This window comes from Vulpes lagopus, chromosome 1 (genome assembly GCF_018345385.1).
Source record: "Vulpes lagopus strain Blue_001 chromosome 1, ASM1834538v1, whole genome shotgun sequence".
Classification (NCBI taxonomy): Eukaryota; Metazoa; Chordata; class Mammalia; order Carnivora; family Canidae; genus Vulpes; species Vulpes lagopus.
Genome location: NC_054824.1, coordinates 119594157 through 119616071, shown reverse-complemented (window position 1 = coordinate 119616071; position 21915 = coordinate 119594157). Strand labels below are relative to the sequence as shown.

General features: G+C 35.8%; 1 protein-coding gene across 10 annotated transcripts in view; it reads left to right on the top strand.

Moving 5' to 3' along the window:
- Positions 1 to 21915, top strand: part of ESCO1 (establishment of sister chromatid cohesion N-acetyltransferase 1) — a 66113-nt gene that overhangs the window by 29230 nt on the left and 14968 nt on the right. For all 10 annotated transcript variants that reach the window (XR_005987813.1, XM_041755091.1, XM_041755157.1 and 7 more), the window contains 4 exons: positions 228 to 342; positions 1695 to 1755; positions 4310 to 4424; positions 7303 to 7434. Coding sequence is in view for 9 of the 10 variants with exons in the window: in XM_041755091.1 (XP_041611025.1) it covers positions 228 to 342; positions 1695 to 1755; positions 4310 to 4424; positions 7303 to 7434 (423 nt within the window). In the remaining variant the exon portion in view is untranslated. The remainder of the gene's footprint in view (positions 1 to 227; positions 343 to 1694; positions 1756 to 4309; positions 4425 to 7302; positions 7435 to 21915) is intronic.

Below are 21915 nucleotides of genomic sequence, written 5' to 3'. Positions count from 1 at the left end.
TATGGGATTTACAAGATGGCATGAAGGGAAATAATGGGAACCAACGCTGAAGGAGGGTAGCTGTGGGGAAGTCAAGAGACTTTTAAGGCATGAGTTTGAATTACTCCAACTATAAAGTATTATCTTAAATTTTCTTGGTATGCTTAAATTCACTGAAAGTGTGTTAGGATGAGTTTCAAAAGTTTATATGAAGGCAAATATCAACATTTTGAATTTTATATATTCAGGATTTCAGTCTTTGTTTGGAATCCAAGCTTGAAAACAGTCCAGTGGGAAATATCTCTACTGTTTCAGCTCTGCTCGGTCAAGCAAAAATTGATACAGGAGAGAATAAATTTCCAGGTAAAACTTTGAAAATATTATTTGGGTTTCTCAGTGTTAGAGATATTTTTGTCAGTATGATAGGAAACAATACTGACTGAAGAACTCTTGGGTATGTTTTTCAAATGTTTTGATTAGCACCATTCTTTTTTTATTTTTCCTTCCTTTACTATCATTATTTGTAGGATAGAATTACTTCTCTTTCTTGTTCAAATTACTTAAGTACAACAACAACAACAAAAATGGCCTGGATGACCAATAAGATTAGGTCCAAAATAAGACCAATAAGATTAGGTCCAAAGCACATTAGCCAAATGTCAACTAACTTTGGACAACTTTATCTTTTCCTTTAGAAAATCCATTGTTTCTTTTTAAAAATATTTATTCATGAGAGAAACAGAGAGAGAGGCAGAGACACAGGAAGAGGGAGAAGCAGGTTCCCCTCAGGGAGTCCGATGTAGGACTCCATCCCTGGACCCTGGGATTATGACCTGAGCCCTAAGGCAGACGCTCAACTGCTGAGCCACCCAGGGGGTCCCTTTTTCTTTGTTTTGTTTCTTAAATTCCTACATATGAGTAAAATCACATGGTAATATCTTTCTCTGGCTGACTTACTTCACTTATCATTACACCCTCTGGATCCATCCATGTTGCAACTGGCAAGATTTCATTCATTTTTATGGCTAAGTAATATTCCATTGTATGTATATGTATATGTCACACGTCTTTTTTATCCATTCATCTACCAATGGACACTTGGATTGCTTCCATAATTTGACTATTTTAAATAATGCTGCAGTAAACTTTGGGGTACATATATCTTTTTGAATTACTGTTTTTATATTCTTTGGGTAAATATCCAGCAGTAGAATTGGTGGATCATACAGTAATTCTATTTTTAATTTTTTGAGGAACCTCCATACTATTTCCCATAGTAGCTGTACCAATTTGCATTCCCACCAATACTGCAAGAGGGTTCCTTTTCCTCCACATCCTCACCAGCACTGTTTCTTGTGAGACTACAATTTTTTTTTAAACAAAGAAATGCTCCCATTTATTTCCAGTTAGGGATTGTATAATTATGTAGGGATTTACACAGTTTCCTTTACTGTTCAGAACTAATGATTGGTGAAACTAGAAGCAAACTTAGTCTACCATTGGGTCCCTTTGTGGCTTAGTAGAGCATTTTCTCCCACTTCTCTGAAGAGTAATTTCTAGAAAGGGGCTTTAGTTGTATCAAATAGTTTTTGTTAAAAATAAAACATGTAGAGCATTGTTCTCTCCTTTTTTTTTTTTTTTGGTAATGATTTTTAACTATTAGAGATGGAGAAGTAGTACAAAGCTTAATGTGTAACTCATTTTCTTAATTACAGGTTCAGCTCCCAAACAGCATACTATACTCAGTAATCAAACATCTAAGACCAGTGATAACAGGTAAGACATTAATTTAATGCAAGAGTAAATATGAGAACTGTTAAAAGATCAACTGAGGCTTTTACAATTTTTATTTGAACAGAAATCAATTCAAATTGGATAGTATCCAGTTTCACAGATCAGGAGCTCCAAAGAACTATAACATGAAAGACTTTTTTTTTTAAGATTTTATTTATTTATTCATCAGACACACGGAGAGAGAGGGGCAGAGACACAGGCAGAGGGAGAAGCAGGCTCCACACAGGGAGCCCGACGTGGGACTCGATCCCAGGAGTCCCAGATCACACCCTGGGCCAAAGGCAGGCCTTAAACTGCTGAGCCACCTAAGGATCCTTGTAACATTAAAGACTTTATTATAGGCAAAAAGGAATGGGAATGAGGAAGTTATAACTGGCAAAAAAGTGGGTTGATTATTGCAAAGTTACTTTCTTTTAGAAGAGATGGCAGAGGTCTTTTCAGTTAAATTACCTAACTCTAGTGCTAATTAGATGATTCCTGACTGACTGGTTTAAGGTTCCATTTCTGGAAGAACAATTTAAATAATAATAATAATAATAATAATAAATAATTAAATATTAATTAATATTTAAGCCTCAGTTTGGTAATGTGGGGCTTAGCATAAACAACTCCATTTTGGACCTTTTGTCTTATTTTTAAGAGAACTTAAGGATTTTATACTTAAACCTTTCAAGTTGGGGGTATTTTTCCCTAAAAATAGTAATCCTCAGTTTTTCATGTAGAAAGAACATGATATTTACAAGTTCTGTTTTCATTTTACTTTTTTTTTTTTTTTAAGATTTTATTTATTTATTCGTGAGAGACACAGAGAGAGAGAGAGAGAGGGAGAGACACAGGTAAAGGGAGAAACAGGCTCCATGCAGGAAGCCCGACGTGGGACTGGATTCCGGGTTCCCAGGATCATACCCTGGGCTAAAGGCGGCACCAAACCGCTGAGCCACCCGGGGCTGTCCAGCAGCTCATTTTACTTTTTTGTGCCTGTACCTGTGTTTTTTGGCTTTGGGTTTTTTTTGTTGTTGTTGTTGTTTTGTTTTTTTGGTTAGTTTTGTTGCACTTATGTCACTATGGGCATCTTTTCTACCTTAACTATTTCATCTTTTAAATCTGTATTCAGTTTCATTTTATGAATAGTCCATTGTTTATTTTTTATTTTTATTTATTTTTTAAAGATCTTATTTATTCATGAGAGACACAGAAAGAGAGAGGCAGAGACATAGGCAGAGGGAGAAGCAGGCTCCGTGCAAGGAACCCAGTGAGGGACTTGATCTGGATCCTGGGACCAGGCCCTGAGCCAAAGGCTCAACCACTTAGCCACCCAGGTGTCCCATCCATTGTTTAAGAGTTCTCCACTCTCTAGACATTTTGGTTGTTTCTAGTTAGTTTCTGTCCAAAAAAAAGTTCTATAATAAATATGTTATCTTTGTCTATTTGTATTTACTATATTTAGGATAAATTTATAGCTGTATGACTTAGCCTGCATTGCCATACTTTCCTCCAATATGTGTCGTTTTATATTTCCAGCAACAGTGGTTTGAGAATGCATCTTTCTGCAAACTCCTTGAAGTACTGGGTGTTATCAACATGTAAAAGTGTTTTATTTTTTTAAAGATTTTTAATTTATTTATTGAGAGAGAGAGAGAGAGAGAGAGGCAGAGACACAGGCAGAGGCAGAACCAGGCTCCATGCAGGGAGCCTGATGCGGGACTCGATCCCGGGTCTCCCCGGGTCTCCAGGATCACACCCTGGGCTGCAGGCAGCAGTAAACCGCTGTGCCACTGGTGCTGCCCTGTTTTAAGTGTTTCAAAAGCATTCCATTCTGTCTTTAATGTCAGAATAAAATTAAATTTGACTTATTTTGCTTTACAGATTACTGAAAACCCTATTTTTTTTTAAAGATTTTTATTTCTTCATGAGAGACACAGAGAGGCAGAGACATAAGCAGAGGGAGAAGCAGGCCCTGTGGGGAGCCTGATACTAGACTAGATCTCAGGTACCCAGGATCATGACTGGAGCTCAAAGCAGACGCTCAGCCACTAAGCCACCCAGGTGCCCCGCAAAAACAATATTTAGGACAAACTGTAGTGAGTCAGATGGCTAAAACTATCCAAAAAATTTAAAACTTACTCAAACTATAGTAGGTATAGCATTTTTTTTAAAGATTTATTTATTTATTTATGAGAGAACGAGAGAGAGGGAAAGAGAGAGAGGCAGAGACACAGGAGGAGGGAGAAGCAGGCTTTGTGCCCGGAGCCTGACGTGGGACTCGATCCCGGGACTCCAGGATCGCGCCCTGGGCCAAAGGCAGGTGCTTAACTGCTGAGCCACCTAGGGATTCCCCCAATTTTTTGTTTATTTTGTTGAAAATAATTTTCTTAGGTTTTCTCCCTTTTATTTTTAAAAGGTTATTTTTCCCCTCTTGGAGTTGAAATGTGTTAGTGTTGTATAGAAAAAGTTTTCTTTTATTCCCCACTTTAGTACTTTGAAGTGATACAGTTCTATGACAGTGCGGTGTTTTGTTTTGTTTCGCTTTTTTAAGGGAGACACCACCAAATCATTCGTGGCCTAAGTGTAATTCCCATTTGGAGATAACAATTCCAAAGGTTTTGAAACTAAAAGAAGCAGAGAAAGTTGATGAAAAACAGTTGATCATAGTAAGTATCTAACTTGACTTTTTTGGTGAAGGATTATTATAATCATCTTATTTATGCACATCGTTAAAAAACAAGTTCATCTTTTTTTTTTCAAAGAGCCTTTTTTTCACCATAAATCATTATGGAAATACTCCTATTATCATTACAAATAGCCCTCTGGCTCCTCAATAGGGAGTCTTTCCTATCACAAATAAAAACTCAAATTTCCATACTTTTAGTTTTGTTTGTAACAGATGGGTACTTTATTTTACATAGGAAAATTTAATGTAATTCCAATCAGCATTATCAGTAGGAGTTTTCTGGAGTACATTACTCATTCTACCTTTAATATAGGGGAATAACTTTGTAAGAGTTGTCTGGAAATATTTGAGAAAAATTAATCAGGAAAAGTTTCATCAGATTTAATGTTTCTGGGGCTTTTTGTTTTGTTTTGTTTTTAAAAAGATTTTATTTACTTACTCATGAGAGACATAGAGGCAGGTTTCATGCAGGGAGCCCGATGCGGGACTTGATCCTGGGACTCCAGGATCATGTCCTGGGTGGAAGGCGGACACTCAACTGCTGAGCCACCCAAGCGTCTTGTGTTTCTGTTGTTAAATCAATATGAAAGTGAAGCAGAATTAGACTAGTAGAATCTAGAGCTGCACTGTCCAATATGGTAGTCACATGTGGCCATTTAGTATTTTAAATGACCTTGTCAGAACTGTGATACGCTATAAGTGTAAGTGTATTTACTACATGTAAGGACTAGCACAAAAAAGAGAATATAAAGTATTTCACTAATAATTTTTTTTCTATATAGTACATGTTGAAATGATAACATTTGGAATGTTTTGTTGAATAAAATATTAAAATTAATTTCATATGTTTGTGCTTTAACATGCTTTAACATGGCTACTAGAAAATTTAAAATTACATTTGGGGATCAAATTTCTATTCAGTTCTGGTGAAGAGTTGATGATAATGATCATAATAGCAGCTAATACTTTTTGAGTACATTGTTCTATGTACTTCACTCATATTAACTTAATTAAGCTTTAGTTTTTAAAGTATGAGGTAGGTACTATTATTATTTCCCATTTACCAGTTGGGAAATCTGAGGAAGAGATGTTTATTCATTACCATGATTAGACTGCTTTTCATTATTCATAATAGCCAAAAGGTAAAAGCAACCAAAGTATCCATCAGGGGTGAATGAATAAACAAAATGTGATATATACATATGATGGAATATTATTCAGCCTTAAAAAAGAAGGTATTCTGATAGATGCCACAATATGGTTTAATCTTAAGGACATTCAGCTAAGTGGAATAAGTCAGTCACAGAAAGACAAATATTGCATGATTTCACTTCTATGAGGTGCCTAGAGTAGTCAAATTCAGAGAAAGAAAGTAGAATGGTGGTTTCTAGGAGCAGGAAAGTGGATTGGGAACCTATTGTTTAGTTTGTGGGTATAGAGTTTCAGTTTTTCAAATGAAAAGAATTTTGAAGAGTGGTGGCACAACAGTGTGAATATACTAAACACTGAACTGTACACTTAAAAATCGTTAAGATGGTAAATATTGTTATATATGTCATATCACAATTACAGAAAAAAATTTAACTGCCTGAAATAAAGTTCATGTAACAATTTGTTAATAGTTTGAATCATTTAGAATGAACTTCCTTAAGTTCTATATACAATCTTCTATTTACCATTTGATTTCTCTTTGCTACTTGATCCTGGTTCTGAGACACTAGAGATGCCATTGTCTTAGATTTTATTTTTTATTTTTTTTTGAGTAATTCAAATTGCACAGTTTCAGGGGCACCTGCATGGCCCTGTCAGTTAAGTGGCTGCTGTCAGCTCAGGTCATTATTTTGGGGTCCTGGGATTGAGCCCCACATCAGACTCCCTGTTTAGTGGGAGACTTTATCCATCCCTCTCTGCCCCTCCCCGCCACTTGTGCTTGTGTGTGCTCTCTCTCAAATAAATAAAAATCTCTTCAAATTGCACAGTTTTAGAGTAGAAAGAGTAAAGGGGATTATTCGTTTATTCTCTTTTTAAAATTTATATTATTATTATTTTTTTTTAGAGAAAAAAATGTACTACAGAAAGGGCAGAGGAAGAGGGAGGAAGGGAATCTTAGATAGGCTCCATACCCAGTAGGGAATCCAACATAGGGCTCTGTCTCACCCAGAAATCATAACCTGAGCTGAAATCAAGAGTCGGCTACTTAACCCACTGAGTTTATTATTCTTAAACATTGATCATATTGCTGAAAATTTCTTGTTGAATAAGGACAAGAATAGAAAATGTTTTGTAAACAGTTACTATTCTACATGGTACAAGTATGAATTACTGGAGAATAGATGATTGTACTTTGTATTTATTTAATATGAAGAGAATAGAAAATTATTATCTTAGGAGTTTCTGGTGACATCAAAATATTCTTTTTGATATCTATAAAGTAGAGCAAAACCGCTGAAAAGAACATACTTTAAGACATTAAAAAAGAATGAGTCTGTGAAAAGCTGTTTCCTTTTAGCTTTAGCAGTTTATTGCAGATATAAAATGTATCTTCATTCTCATTTATAGAATATTTCCTGTTTGGAGCTTTAGGACTAAGATTGTAGTGTTAAAAGGTATTTCTTAGTTCTTTTCAATTATTAAATGCTGTGGAGTGAGTGATCAGATTACTAAAATGGAAATGGTTCTTAATAAAATTATACACAGATTACACCGATTAATATCTTTTTTTTGATCAACACTGAATATTATTTGTTATACATTAAACATTTCTCACTTTATGTTCCCATTTTAGCTTTAGAGGCTGATGTTCTGGAATTATTCCTTTGGGAGGGAAAAAAACACTTCTGTTTGTTTTTTGTAAATAGGATGCAGGACAAAAAAGATTTGGAGCAGTTTCCTGTAATGTTTGTGGCATGCTTTACACAGCTTCAAATCCAGAAGATGAAACACAGCATCTGCTCTTCCACAACCAGTTTATAAGTGCTGTAAAATATGTGGTAAGTGGAATTCATGACTTCTAAAATGTAGTATCAGATAATTAGGTCAGGATCTTAAAGAAATGAATTGCCAAATTTAAATCATTGAAAAATTTTTGTTTTTAGGAAGTGATAATATATATAAAGCCCTTGTATGTATACTGGCTTATTTTAAAACAAAGCCAAACATAAAACCAGCTAACTTTACTCTGCCTGGTTTATGTTGTGGGATTTTTTAATTTAATTTATATATTTAAAGCATTTATTGTACTTCATCTCTTCTAACAAGTAATAGTATTCAACTTAGTATTTAAAATTTTTTCTTTAATAATTACTGTTGATAAGCCTATTTAATATTCATAATAGCTTAGCACAACTTTTTTTCTGAAAACTGGTAGTGATATATATTTTACCAAATTGGGAATTTTTCTTTACCTTCTCTTTGCTATCATGAGAGCTTTTCTTTATGAAATTAAAAAAGAAAAATTCTTGAAGGTTAAGATCTCAGAATTTGCTGTATACTTAAAAAAAAATCCCACAAAGTAAATATGTTTTGGTATATATTTTTTAATGTATGTGCATTTGAGCCATAATGGATATTATTTAATAGTTATTTCTGGAAATGGCAAAATTTTGAATAATTTTGAGCCATTTCAGATATCTTGTGAAAATAGTAATTTAATGTAATTGCTGTTTACCCATATCTGAAATGGAATCTACTTTTATTCTATACATGTTACCTTCAGTACTGTACACTCACATTAATAAGACCTCCAGGATATCTGAACTGAGATCACCAATTCATTTCATATAGGCTTTTACATAAGCAACAGATGTGGATTGTTCAAAGATCTTCATTGGCTTTGGTTAAATTTGTCTCCTTATCTGTGGTTGAAAGGTTCATATTCATTGTTTCATTTATCCAGTTATTTCTGCCCAAGATAGGTAGGGTTTTCTCTTTTTTGATTCTCTACTGTCGTGATCCTTTATACTCCTTATTTCATCTTCCTTTTCCACACACACTCCTTTCTGTCACTTAACTGAATGCAGTATAAGCTGTGTGGACATGAAATATCTATATCTAGATACTGATTTATTGTTTGAAATTTGTACTTTTCCAATTTCACTATGTTAATTTCCTTAAAACTTGAAAAAAATAGTTCTATCAGATAGCTTAATTATAGAATACTTCTGGGGCAATAACATTTAATATACATAAGTCTAATAGATGTTTAAATAAGTTTTCAGTTTACATAACTTGATTCTTGTGATCACTTTTGTATTAGGTTTAAAGGCTTATTCTTTATCTTAAGGGGAAGTTTTAGTTTCTGAGAGTAACAGTAAAGAAATTAAAGAAATATGTACCCTGCTCTTACACAGTACCAAGGGAAGCTGGTTTATGGAATTAGACAGGAGTCATCACTTTCTAAACAAATCCTGACTCTTGCAAAGCTATAAAATAATGTAGGGAAGATTGGCTCCTGTACTGGCCCCACTCTTTCCTATCCCCCCCCTCCACCTTGATGGGACAGAGCTATGGGTTATTTCATTATTTTTGAAATAAACTCAAGAGAAGGAATTGAGTTTAGCAGTTGGCCATCCTTTGCTAAGATCAAGATCAATATTCTTTTGCTGTTTTCAAATGTAGGTACATAATCTAAAGTTGATAAAAACATATGGATTATGTTAAAGATGTTGTGCTGTGATCACAGCTCTGGATTTGGGGTTGGGACGTTGAACATTAGGCACTTAGTGTGGTGCTTTGCATTATTGTGCATTTAATGAGCTGCTAGTATTGTGCTTATGCATTAAGCACTTTTTTTGTCTTTTTAAAAATAAAGATATAATTGAAGTTGAAGCACTCTTAAAGTGTTTGAGAAAGTCTCTAATTTTATTATTTATTTTATTTTTAAAAAACATTTTATTTATTTATTCATGAGAGAGACAAAGAGAGGCAGAGACATAGGCAGAGGCAGGAGAAGCAGGCTCCATGCAAGGATCTCGATGTGGGACTCAATCCCGGGAATCTGGGATCACACCGTGAGCCAAAGGCAGATGCTCAACCACTGAGCCACCCAAGCGTCCCGAAAATACCTAATTTTAAAATGTCAGTTTTATCTGTTTATGTTTCCTGGAGAGAAGCAAAAGGAGTCATTTGGTGTTCTGGCTTTAATTTTAAATGAATAATACTTGGGGACTGGCAATAAAGTTTTGTTCTACTTAAGACTATTTAAAAAGAATAAATTAAACCCCAGTGAGTTTTACTTTTTAACTTGTAATCAAACTTTTTTTTTTAAAGATTTTATTTGTTTATTCATGAGAGACACAAAACGAGAAAGAGGCAGAGACACAGGTAGAGGGAGAAGCAGGCTCCATGCAGGGAGCCTGATGTAGGATTCGATCCCGGGACCTCAGGATCACACCCTGGGCCAAAGGAGGTGCTAAACGCTGAGCCACCCAGGGATCTCCTTAATCAAACATTTTTAAGAAAATAAATAGCTTTTCCATGGGGTAAAAATTTTCCCTTAAACAAGGTCTAATAATCTGTGACAGTTAAAAAGGGCAAAAGACTAAAAGATTAAAATTGTATTTAAATTATTTAGTCATTGTAGAAATTAAAATGATGCCCACAGAGCTTGTTTTTTGGTTGGCTAAAATACTTTCTTCCTTTTCTTAATCTCTTTGGTTTAGGGCTAGGGGGAAGAGCGATGATGTTCTCTATTCCTTCATAGTACCCTTTTGCCTCATTGATGCCATTTGAGGAAATGCATTTTATTAATTTACTAGAAGCTATTTAGGAGGGACTTGTTAATTCCTCAGGAGGAGGCTAGTCTCTGGTTTAGACCCACAAACATTTCAGTTTCCTTTCATCAACTGTAGTCTTTGCTAAAGATGTAAAAAGAAAGAAAGAAAACTCCCCCAGAGCACTGAGCAATGTTGCCAAGCCTGGAGCCTTTCCAAAATTCATCTGTATTTTGAACTTCTAAATGTAGCCAAGGAATCATGTTTGGGTTCTTTGCAGAGAAATTTCTAACTTAATAGTTGTTTCCTTCCATCCTTCTTTATCTCCTTTGAATTAATTAACATCTGATTGAATGAATGCTCTGTGGAGGGCTCTACTCTCCGTATATGATATGCCGTTGCCTTAAAGGTTAGGACCAAGGCCTGAAAGAAATGAAAAGTTAACAATAAGAGATTTGTAAAAGCAGTAAGTCCATATTAGCTATTTAAATTTATTTATAAATTAGCTTTGTAGTTTATAAGTGATAATTACTTCGGTATTACAGTGATCAAAAGGGTTTGTTTTCATGAGTGAGGAAGAGGAGGACTTGATTTTTTTTTTTTTTTAATGGGCAGACACAGGAGGTCATCTATTACTGATAGCATTATAGCTAATGAGAAAGCTTAACATCTTTGTGGGAAATAATGAGTAAATTTTCCCCCCCTTACCGAATCAGAGATTTTTATAGATGATAAGGCCAGAAAAATCCATCAAATTATGATTGTGATATTTTGATGCCATTTGGACTTTTTTCTTACTTTTCTTTTAGATGTTGAATTTTGAGCATTGTGAATGATATAGTTAATAATGTTTAATGTTAAAATAACATTTTGTGGAATGTAGAGAGAGAAATAATGTTTTAAAAATCTTTTAATTTATTTTTAAAAAATCTCATTTATTTTGGAGAGAGAGAGAGTGGGGAGAGGAGCAAAGGGAGAGGGGGAGGGACAAAAGGGAGCAAATCTTAGGCAGGCTCCATGCTGATCTTAGAGCTTGACGCAGGGCAAGGTTCTGTCTCATGACCCTGAGATCATGACCTGAGCCAAAACCAAGAGTCAGATGCTTAACTGACCGAGCCATCCAGGCACCCTGAGAAATAATATTTTAGTGACATAAAAGGAGAGGAGTAGTACATGTATGTGGTATGTGTTGTGTTGGAGTACTGTGGCATTGGTCAAAAAGGGGAAATTAATGACAAGAAAAACTGAACAAATATTTGACAGATTCCTGATTGGCTATAGAGATACACTATTCAGTATTATAATATTAAACCATCAAAGTAAAAATGCTATTCCTCCTCATGGAGATGAATGTACAGCATAAAGAATATAATCAATGATATTGTAATAGTGTATGGTGACCAGTGATAGCTCTACTTATCAGCTCTGCATAATTTGAGTTGTATAGACTTGTTGAATCACTGTGTTGTATACCTTAAAGTAGTGTAACCTTGTGTATCAAGTATACTTCAATAAAAAATAAGAGAAATAATGATATGTATTTTAAAAAAAATGCTTTTCCTCAGTCACATTAGCCAGTGTTCATAGTCCCATTCACCTATTGTAGGAGGTTACCTTAGTAGCAGTAGTTATAGAATATTTGTATGTCAAAGAGAGTTCTATTAGTGCTGCTACAGAAAGCTGAGTCAGGGAAACAAACCATGATCCAGGACCTCTTAATTATTTTATTTATTTTTTTTTTAATTTTTTTTTCAGGACCTCTTAATTAATCTTTAATTACTTTTTATGTGAAATTTGACTACATGTTAATGTACTTATGCATACTTTTTCTTTATTCCTTTTGAAGGTGCTTATGAAAAGGAAACTGCGTGTTAGAAGTAATAGAGAAAGAATAGAGATTTTTAAATCTTAGGAATGGGAAAGGAATCTGAAGTGAAGTAGAGTTGGCTCTTAGAACTGTACTCTGGAATCACTGGGGAGTAGGGAGCCAGGTGTATTTGTAGGAGGGAGTTAGAGCCAGGTCAGAGAATGGTCTGAGTTTCATTGAGTTATTCTGCTTTAAAGGTAAGGCTATCGCATCCTGTGTTGAAAGTTGAGAAATAGTCTTTAGAAACAGGTAGGAAATTGTTACATAAAAATTACAAAACATTTGATATTTCAAGTATTTATCTCTTTTCTGATCCCGTTTTTTAATTTTTCTACTTTTTTGTATCTTAAAGACTTAGAATATTACGATACATAAATATAGGATGGGAGCAACACTTCCATTCCTTAGTCAGAAATTAATTTTGCTTTGGGATAGAGGTCCATATGATGGAGGAAAAATGCCTTTACAGTGAATGCAACATGCATCAAATTTTTACTTTTTTTTTTATTAAAAAAATTTTTTTTAAAGATTTTATTTATTTATTCATGAGAGACACAGAGAAAGAGAGAGGCAGAGACATAGGCCAAGGGAGAAGCAGGCTCCATGTGGGGAGCCTGAGGCGGAAATCGATCCTAGGACCCTGGGATCACAACCTGAGCCAAAGGCAGATACTCAACCACTGGGCCACCCATGGGTCCCAAATTTTTACATTTTTAAAAGTTAACAAACTCTGGGGGAAGGAGAACTTATAAAGTATCTAGTGACAAAAACTTCTTTAGATCTGTTTTTCCTCCACCTTTCCCAGTTCTGGAAAGGTTGCCACCATCTAACTCATTTCTTCCAACAGAAAATTTCAGAATAATCCTTTAGTTTTCTTTTTGCATTCCTTTTACTCAACCTGTTAGTAAATCTCACCTTCAAAATAGATTCCAAATACTCGTACTTCTATCACGTCTATTAGACGCTTCTACTCCATACCAGCTGTCATCATCTCTTGCCTCGTAATGGTTTCCTAACTGATCTCCTTCCTTTTTAAAAAATTCCCCAGTGAGGGGCACCTGGTGATCCGGGGGTCCTAGGATCGATCCTCATTGGGGTCTCTGCAGGGAGCCTGCTTCTCCCTCTGCTTATGTCTCTGCCTCTCTCTCTGTGTCTCTCATGAATAAATAAACAAAATCCTTAAAAAACCAGAAAATAAAATAAAATTCTCCAGTGAATTCTTACCACATATAGACTAAAATCCAGGGTATTTAGTGTGGCATCAAGGCCTCACATACTCCAGCTTCTCTAACTTATCTAACACTCTTCCCATACTTGCTATATTCCATTCATATATATCTTTCTTTTGTTCCTAAACCACTCCAACTACATTCCATTCTTAGTGTGTTTTTATTTACTTTTTGTTGCGCTGTTCTTCTCTCAGAGACATAGGCAGAGGGAGAAGCAGGCTCCCTGGGGAGAGCCTTATGCGGGACTTGATTCCAAGACCCTGGGATTATGTGCCATGAGCCAAAGGCAGATGCTCAGCCGCTGAGCCACCCAACGTCCCTACTGGCATTGTGTATGGAAGGATAGTAGAGACTGAAGTAGAACTTACCTTTCGTTTTCCCCAAGAGTGTAATCTTTCTGCTGCCAGGCACCTATATATTCTGTCAGGCAGCAGGGGCTATCTCTTAGATCTAATTAAGAATTGAGTTGGGGGACCTGGCTGGCTCAGGTGGTAGAGCATGTGACTCTCTCATTTTTTTTTAAATAAAATTTTTTAGAATATTAAAATTATTTATTTATTTATTCATGAGGGAAACAGAGAGAGAGAGAGAATGGCAGAGACACAGGCAGAGGGAGAAATTGACTCCATGCAGGGAGCCTGATGTGGGACTTGATCCGGAGACTCCAGGATCACCCTGGGCTGAAGGCAGGCACTAAACCCCTGAGCCACCCAGGAATCCTCTTTAAATTCTACTTCATACATGGGGCTTGGACTCACTACCCTCAGGCATGCTTTACCAGCCAGGCACCCCAAGCATGTGACTCTTGATCTCAAGGCTGTGAATTCAAAACCCACCTTGGGCCCACGGGCGGGCCTGGCGGCTGGGGTTCCTCCTCCCGAGGGAGAGGCTCTGGTCTAATAAAAAAAAAAAAAAACCACCTTGGGCATAGAGCTTACTTTGGGGGGAAAAAAAAAAGTTGGGATGAAATTTTACTTTGTTTTCCCATCCATTTTGGTTTTCAGTGTTTTAAGGTTGGGATCAAGTGCCTCTCTCCAGCAAAAATTAAGGATCTAAACTCTGTAGTACACAGATCATTATATTCCTTCCAGCTCAACTCAGCAAGTGTCCCATGTGAGAGAATTGGTAGAGAATTTTCTGTTTGAAACTCCTTCATATTTCAGACAGCCGTGCCAACTCACTTAGCCATTGAGATTTTGAATTTTCTCATCCCAGCGGGATATTGTTCTCCTTGTCCTCTGCCTCTGGGAGTCTTGCTTTCTTGCTCATGCTCCCAGACGTGGTCAGTGTTTTAGGGATAAAAATGGCCACTGGTCTCTACTTACCTAGGAAGGGTTTGTTCATCCCTGGAAATCAATTCACAACTCTTCAGTGCTTTTAAAGAAGACATGGCTTTTAGTTTATTGGATTTACTTATTTATTTATTTTTTTGCTTAAATACAGATTTATTGCAAACCGACACTGGAGAGGGGACTTGGATATTTTCTTATTAAAACAGGAACAATGATATTTTGTGACCTCCTTTGCCTAACTGGGAATATAACTCCCAAAGATGTGCATTTTGAGAACATTTTTATTTGAGTATAGGAGTGAGTGGACTTTGGGGCATGAGTTTTTAAAAATTATGACCAATATTGAGGAGGTCAGTTTATTTGTGCCTTAAGCCCCACATAATCTTGATAAGATTTATATCAAATAAAATATTTCTTATATACTGGAAAGTTATTATATGTTGAAAAGTACTAACTAGGTGAATCCTAAAAAAAGGCTATTTAGGATGCTATAGTATTTGAGAATGACAGGAGAGAAAAGAATCTCATAATTCCACTTGTTTGACTTTCTATTAGATCTGACCCAAGGGTATCTTATGAGAAATATTATTCCTACAGTAATAGATTTTGATGTAATTATAGTAGAAGTTCTTTTAACTAACAAAATTGGGAGAATTGGATCAGTTAATCAGAAAAGTGATTCACGTGGACCCTAGATATGCGAATACCCAGATAACAATGGCTTAAATCATAAGGCTATGTATTAAGTCTGGAGGTATGTAGTTTTAGGGTTGTTCCATCCAGCAGTTCAACCATGTCATCATGAGTGCTGTTTCTCATTCAGTGCTCTCCTCTCCCAAGGTACTGACTTTTTGGCTTCACAGCTGTGAAGGACCACTTTAGTGGTCCTTAATTAAAGTAGACTGCTGTAGTCCAGATATCTTGGTCAAATTTAAAGTAAGAATGTTAGTTGGCGTGGGTACTCTTTCAAATAGGGTCTTTCAAGTGGCTTTTTCCTTTTATCAGTGAAAGACATTTTTTCCGGAAGTTCTTACAAAGTTCCTTTTGTCTCATTCACCAGAACAGCGGGGTCTGGTAACCACCCTTAGATGCAAGGGAGCTAGGAAAGCAAGAATCTGGCAAAAAAAAAAAAAGAACGAAGATAATGATGATTGGTTTATGCCAGTGGTTCTCAAGGTAGGGGAATTTGATGTTTGTTACATAATCTTCTATTAGGTAACATCTGGAAATATGTGGAGAATATTGTTGACATTTAGTGTGTAGGTGCTAACGGTGCCAAACTTTTGCAGTGCAGTTCCAAAGAAGATAGAACATCTAGCCTAAAATGTCAGAAATAGCCCTGTTGAGAAACAGACTAATCATAATTTATGCACAGATTGCCATACCAAACAAAACGGGGCAAAAAAAAAATTGGAGAGAATGGCTATGGGATAGGCAAAGGACAATGTTTTCTGTATGGTCATTACATAGATTAAACATTTTACTAGAAATTGAAACATATAAATTTATATTAAATGTAATTGCTATGGGGAGACTCTTTCTTTGAGTATGGATCCCCTGATAAGCTTTGGGTTTTTCCTCATATAGATCATACTCCTAGGTATCCCTACAATATAGTTAAAAAAAAAAAAATAGAGCAAGAGCTTAGATATTGTAAAATAATCTGACAATCTGGATACAGAATCATTATTATTATATTTTTGATTTTTGAAAAACACTTTGCTTGTTTTGCTTTGTCCTAGAGTATTCTATATAACTTCATTAAAACAACTATCTTTCCACTATTTAGCTAATATTTGATTCCATTGTATAGTTAAAATAATAAACAAATTGGCATAAACAAATCTAGGAACAAACAAATGACACTTGGTAATCCTGTCTCACTCAGGTGTGGAGTAACAAGGTAGTTCACTGATCTTGAGTTGGTTACTGTGTTCCAGGTATCCATTTCTGTTACACAATGAAAAGTGAGCATTGGATAATCCAGCAAGTTAATTAGGTGGACATCAATTAAGAAAGTTTCCTCCATATAGCAAAATACCTAATAGCACAAATTGAACTCTAGACTCTTCCTGAATGATAAATTGGGTTACTTTAATAAAGACCAAATTTCATCACTTCTCTTATAGGTTTTTGTTTTTCTTCATCAGAAACTAATTAACCTCAAAGTAGTTTTAAGACTAGTATTTTATCTATGAAAATGTGCTGTTCAGAACATATAAAGGACCTCTTATGAAAACCTATTTTTTAGGACTTAGTTTTCACCATTCCCTGAGAAAAATTTATTATTATTATTTAAAAATTTTTTTGAATTTTAATTTATTTGAGAGAGAGAATGAGTGAGAAAACACCAGCAGGGAGAGGGAGAAGCAGACTCTGCTGAGGAGGGAGCTTAATGCAGGCCTAAATCCCAGGACCTTAGGAACACTGCCTTAGCCAAAGGCAGACACTTAACTGAGCAGCTAGGCACCCCAAGAAAAATTTATCATTAAAAAAATGCATACATGTCAGGATGTTTGAGAAAAAACTTAAAAAATAGATGTTGCTCTCTATTTGGAGTTCCTTCCAAAATTATTTTTTAAAAGATTTATTTATTTTATAAATAAATATACATGTGTATGTCAGTGGTGGGGAGTGGCAGAGGAAAAGAATCTCAAGCAGACTCTCCACTGGGCATAGAGCCCACGACCCTGAGATCATGACCATAGCCCAAAACAAGAGTTAGGTGCTCAACTGTCTAAGCTAGCCAGGCGCCCCCAGAATAATTTTTAAAATTGCATTTCAGTATTGTCTAGTCTGAAATTATGAAAAGGCATTATTGAGTTTTTTTTTTAAAGATTTTATTTTTATTTATTCATGAGAATACACAGAGAGGAGGGAGAGAGAGAGAGAGAGAGGCAGAGAAGCAGGCTCCATGCAGGGAGCCCGACGTGGGACTCGATCCCTGGGTCTCCAGGATCACGTCCTGGGCTGAAGGCGGTGCTAAACCGCTGAGCCACCCAGGCTGCCTGAGAATTTTTTAATTATATATTATCATTATATTATCCACAAGAAAGAACATTTAAATACTTTTGACTTTTTAAAAAACAAACAAACAAGCGCTTTTAAGGGCGTTTGTTCCTCAAACTTCTCTTGTGGAGAAAATTTTCTTTTCACATTCTTTTCCTTAAAAAGATTATAATTTAGGTAAATAAAAGGGTGGCCTTCAAAATTTTTATTCTTCAACTTCTCTTACTAAAAATTTATAAAAAGCAGTGTATGTACCTGGAGGTGAAAATTTCACCAATATTACAAGATAAAGAATGAAAAGTGAAAGCCTCCTTACCTCTTCTTTATTTCCAGTCCCATTCTCCAGTGATAATGCACTTTTGGCTGTTTGTTTTATAGCATAACTAAATAAATCAAGCTTTGTATGTATGGCTTATATTTATAAATATAATAAATGTATAAGTTATATGTGTATAAAATGTTTTCTAGTTTTTATTTTTATTTTATTACTTTTAAAGATTTTATTTATTTATTTATGAGAGACAGATGGAGAGAGAGAGGCAGAGACATAGAGGGAGAAGCAGGCTCCTCTCAGGGAGCCTGATGTGGAACTCGATCTCTGGACCCAAGGTCACGCCCTGAGCTGAAGGCAGATGCTCAACCACTGAGCCACCCAGGCATCCCTCTTTCAGTTTTTATTATATTTTATTTTTGTTTTTAGTTCTGTTGGCTGCCTTTAATTTTAATATTTATAAACATTTAACTCCTTGATGCTTACATTCATTATTCCCCTTTCAACCTTCCAGTTTCTCAGTTGTAGTTAATTATTGTAGGTATTCTTAAGTGTTAACTTACTTAATTCACTGTTAACCATTGAAGTAGTTTTCATTCCTCTTTTATGGATTGCAAAACTGAGGCACAAAGGGATTATGCTTTTGGTTTCATAAGTAGAGGCTTTAGTTCTTCAAGCTTGTACCATCCTTTCAAAAATAAATATTATATATTTGATTTACTGTGCTCTGAGCTTGGGATATAGTGTGCTCTGAGCTTTTGGTATGTCGAATGAAGTCTTGGTCCTTTTGGAACTTATGACCCATATAGTATTTCTCATTTTAAACCTTGACAGCTTAGTCACCGTAAAACTCCAGGTCCCATTATTCCTAGATCAAAGAGAATTGGTCCTAGGATACAGGCTTTACCAAAACAAATAGTTTTACTGGAGGAATAGAAGGTTTTCAGGGGTTCTAGCTTTTATTCATTCATTTTAAATATTGCAGCAAACCAGAAAAATCTTGCTGTCGAAGTATACCTAAAAAATGAAAAGTCTGTAAAATGCCTTTAGTAGAATAGAGTCAGATTTTCCTGATGTAAAACTTACATTCCTACATAAGTTAGTTTACATTTAGGAGAACTAATAACAGTAACATTAACAAATGACATTAATTAAAGGCTTCCTGTCTACCAGGGGCTGATCCAACTTTTTACCTATATTAAACTCCTTATTTCTTTTAGTAAATAATGAGGTGTAGTTACAGTTAATTTATAAATGAGGAAATAAGCAGAAAGATATGTATTTTGCCTAAAGTCATGTAGGTACTATGTAATGGGATTGGCTCTAGAGTCCTTGAATAATAGACTATAGGTTTTTACTATTTTATTTGAATTTCAACAAAATATATTGTGTGTATAATTTAGCTTACATAAATAAATTGACCTGAATACTTTTTTTTTTTTTTTTTTAAAACAATTTTTATTTATTTATGATAGTCACAGAGAGAGAGAGAGGCAGAGACACAGGCAGAGGGAGAAGCAGGCTCCATGCACCGGGAACCCGACGTGGGATTCGATCCCGGGTCTCCAAGACCGCGCCCTGGGCCAAAGGCAGGCGCCAAACCGCTGCGCCACCCAGGGATCCCCTGACCTGAATACTTTTAAACTAAAGTCCTCTCAAATAATTTTTTGTGTTCTTTTGAATTTTTAACTATACAAAGGTTTTAAGTAACATTTGACACGTTTAACATGTTTATAATTGGAAATAGAAACTCACGACCTGTATTTTTTTTTTTTTTTTGCCATTGTACATCTGGTCTATACAGCTGCCAAATGCATCTTCATTAGGTTCAACTATAGTCACGGTTTTTCCTTTTTTTTTTTTTTTTTTAATATTTTATTTATTCATGAGAGACACACAGAGAGAGAGAAGGAGAGGCAGAGACACAGGCAGAGGGAGAAGCAGGCTCCATGCAGGGAGCCTGACATGGGACTTGATCCTAGGTCTCCAGGATCAGGCCCTGGGCTGAAGGCAGATCGCTGAGCCACCCGGGCTTTCCCCGAACCCTTTTTTTTTTTAAAAAAAGATTTAATTTATTTATTTATGAGAGAGGGAGAGAGAGAGAGAGAGAGAGAGAGAGAGAGAGAGAGAGAGAGAGGCAGAGACATAGGCAGAGGAAGAAGCAGGCTCCCTGCAGGGAGCCCAGTGTGGGATTTCATCCCGGGATTTCAGGATCACACCCGGAGCCGGAGGCAGACGCTTTAACCGCTGAGCCACCCAGGCATTTCTCATGATTTTTCCCTATCTAAAATCTTTATTTCTATTTCTCCCTGATTCTCCCAGGCATTCATGACCTCTCTACATTATTAGTTCTTGTTTGCCCTTGTAAATGTATTTCTCATAATTTCCTTATAAATTCTCTTCTTTCTAGCAAAATTGATATATGCATTATCTTGTGCATGGCTTATAATTTTCTGCCATTTTTAGTTTTGTACATTCTGTCACCAGGAATGCCTTCCCATTCTCATGTGTATTCTTCAAGAAAACACCATCTTTTCTGTGAAACATTTTTGGTTTCCTTTTTAGTCTCAATAAGAGTTTTTTCTCTGCTTAAAATCATTGTAATACTTCTTGAAATATTATTTTGCCTTCTCTTGGAGTTTCATGCTTCATTTTGATAACTGCTTTTTTGAGAATTAAATGCTTTAAATATGCACATTGGTTGTAAGAAACAGTGAATTCAGTATATAAAAAGTTGAGTTTGAATCAAGGAAAAGTTCCTTTCAGACATAGAGGTGCAAACATAATTGCACCTCCTTTTTTTGTTTTATCAGGATGAGTCTAATTTTAAAAAAAAATTTTTAAAAGACTTTATTTATTGATTGCCTCTCTCTGTCTCTCATGAATCAGAGACACAGGCAGAGGGAGAAGCAGGTTCCATGCAGGGAGCCCGATGTGGGACTTGATCCCAGGACCCTGGGATCATGGCCTGAGCCAAAGGCAGATGCTCAACCGCTGAGTCACCCAGGTGTCCCCATAATTGCACCTTCTGTTACAGACATTTGTTTATTTTTTATTTCTTCAATTCGTTAAGATTCTTGCGGTCAGTATGGCATACTAGTGAGCCTCTTTTTTTTTTTTTTAAGATTTTTATTTATTCATGAGAGAGACAAAAAGAGAGGCAGAGACAGGCAGAGGGAGAAGCAGGCTCCTTTTGGGGAGCCCAATGCAGGATTTAATCCTAGGACCCCAGGATAACGTTCTGAGCTGAAGGCAGATGCTAAACCACTGAGCCACCCAGGTGTCCCTCTAGTGAGCCTCTTCCTAGTTATAGGACCATAACAAGTTATTCAACCTTGTTTACTTGTAAAAATGGAAAAAATAACACAAAACTCAGATAATTTTTTTCTAGGCTTGTTATTCAAACATTAACTACTTATTCCATTGTTTTTTTTTTTTTAAAGATTTTTATTTATTTATTCATGAGAGAAACAGAGAGAGAGAGAGAGAGAGAGAGGCAGAGACACAGGCAGAGGGAGAAGCAGGCTCCATGCAGGGAGCCCAATGTGGGACACCATCCCGGGACTCCAGGATCACACCCTGTACCAAAGGTGGCGCTAAACCGCTGAGCCACCCGGGCACCCTCCAGAGTTTGAAATACCAAAGCTATTATTAAAATTATTATTAGATTTTAAAAATTACTATTAAAAAGATTGTTTTTTCCATCATGTAAGGTAGGGCAAAGGACAGATAGATAAGTAAACATATCTAAATCATATGGAAAATACTAGAGTAGTAATACACACAGGATACTGTCTGAATATAGAGCATTAGGATACCTAACAAAGATTGGAAAGGGAAGTTAACACTAGAGTAGAGTCAGAAAGGACAAGTTAGGAGTCCTTTGTCCCCAGGAGAGTATAGAATAGAGACCTATTGGATCAGAGGAATAGTGTGTGTAAAAGTTGAGATATTTAAAGTATTTCATTATGACTTCTGACTGGGACATGTGTTAGGAAACCTTCAAGAGAGGAAGCTTGAAGACTTAGGTGAGGAACCAGATTGCAAATGACCTTGTGAAGGTATCACAGATGAAAATAACCTACAAGAAAA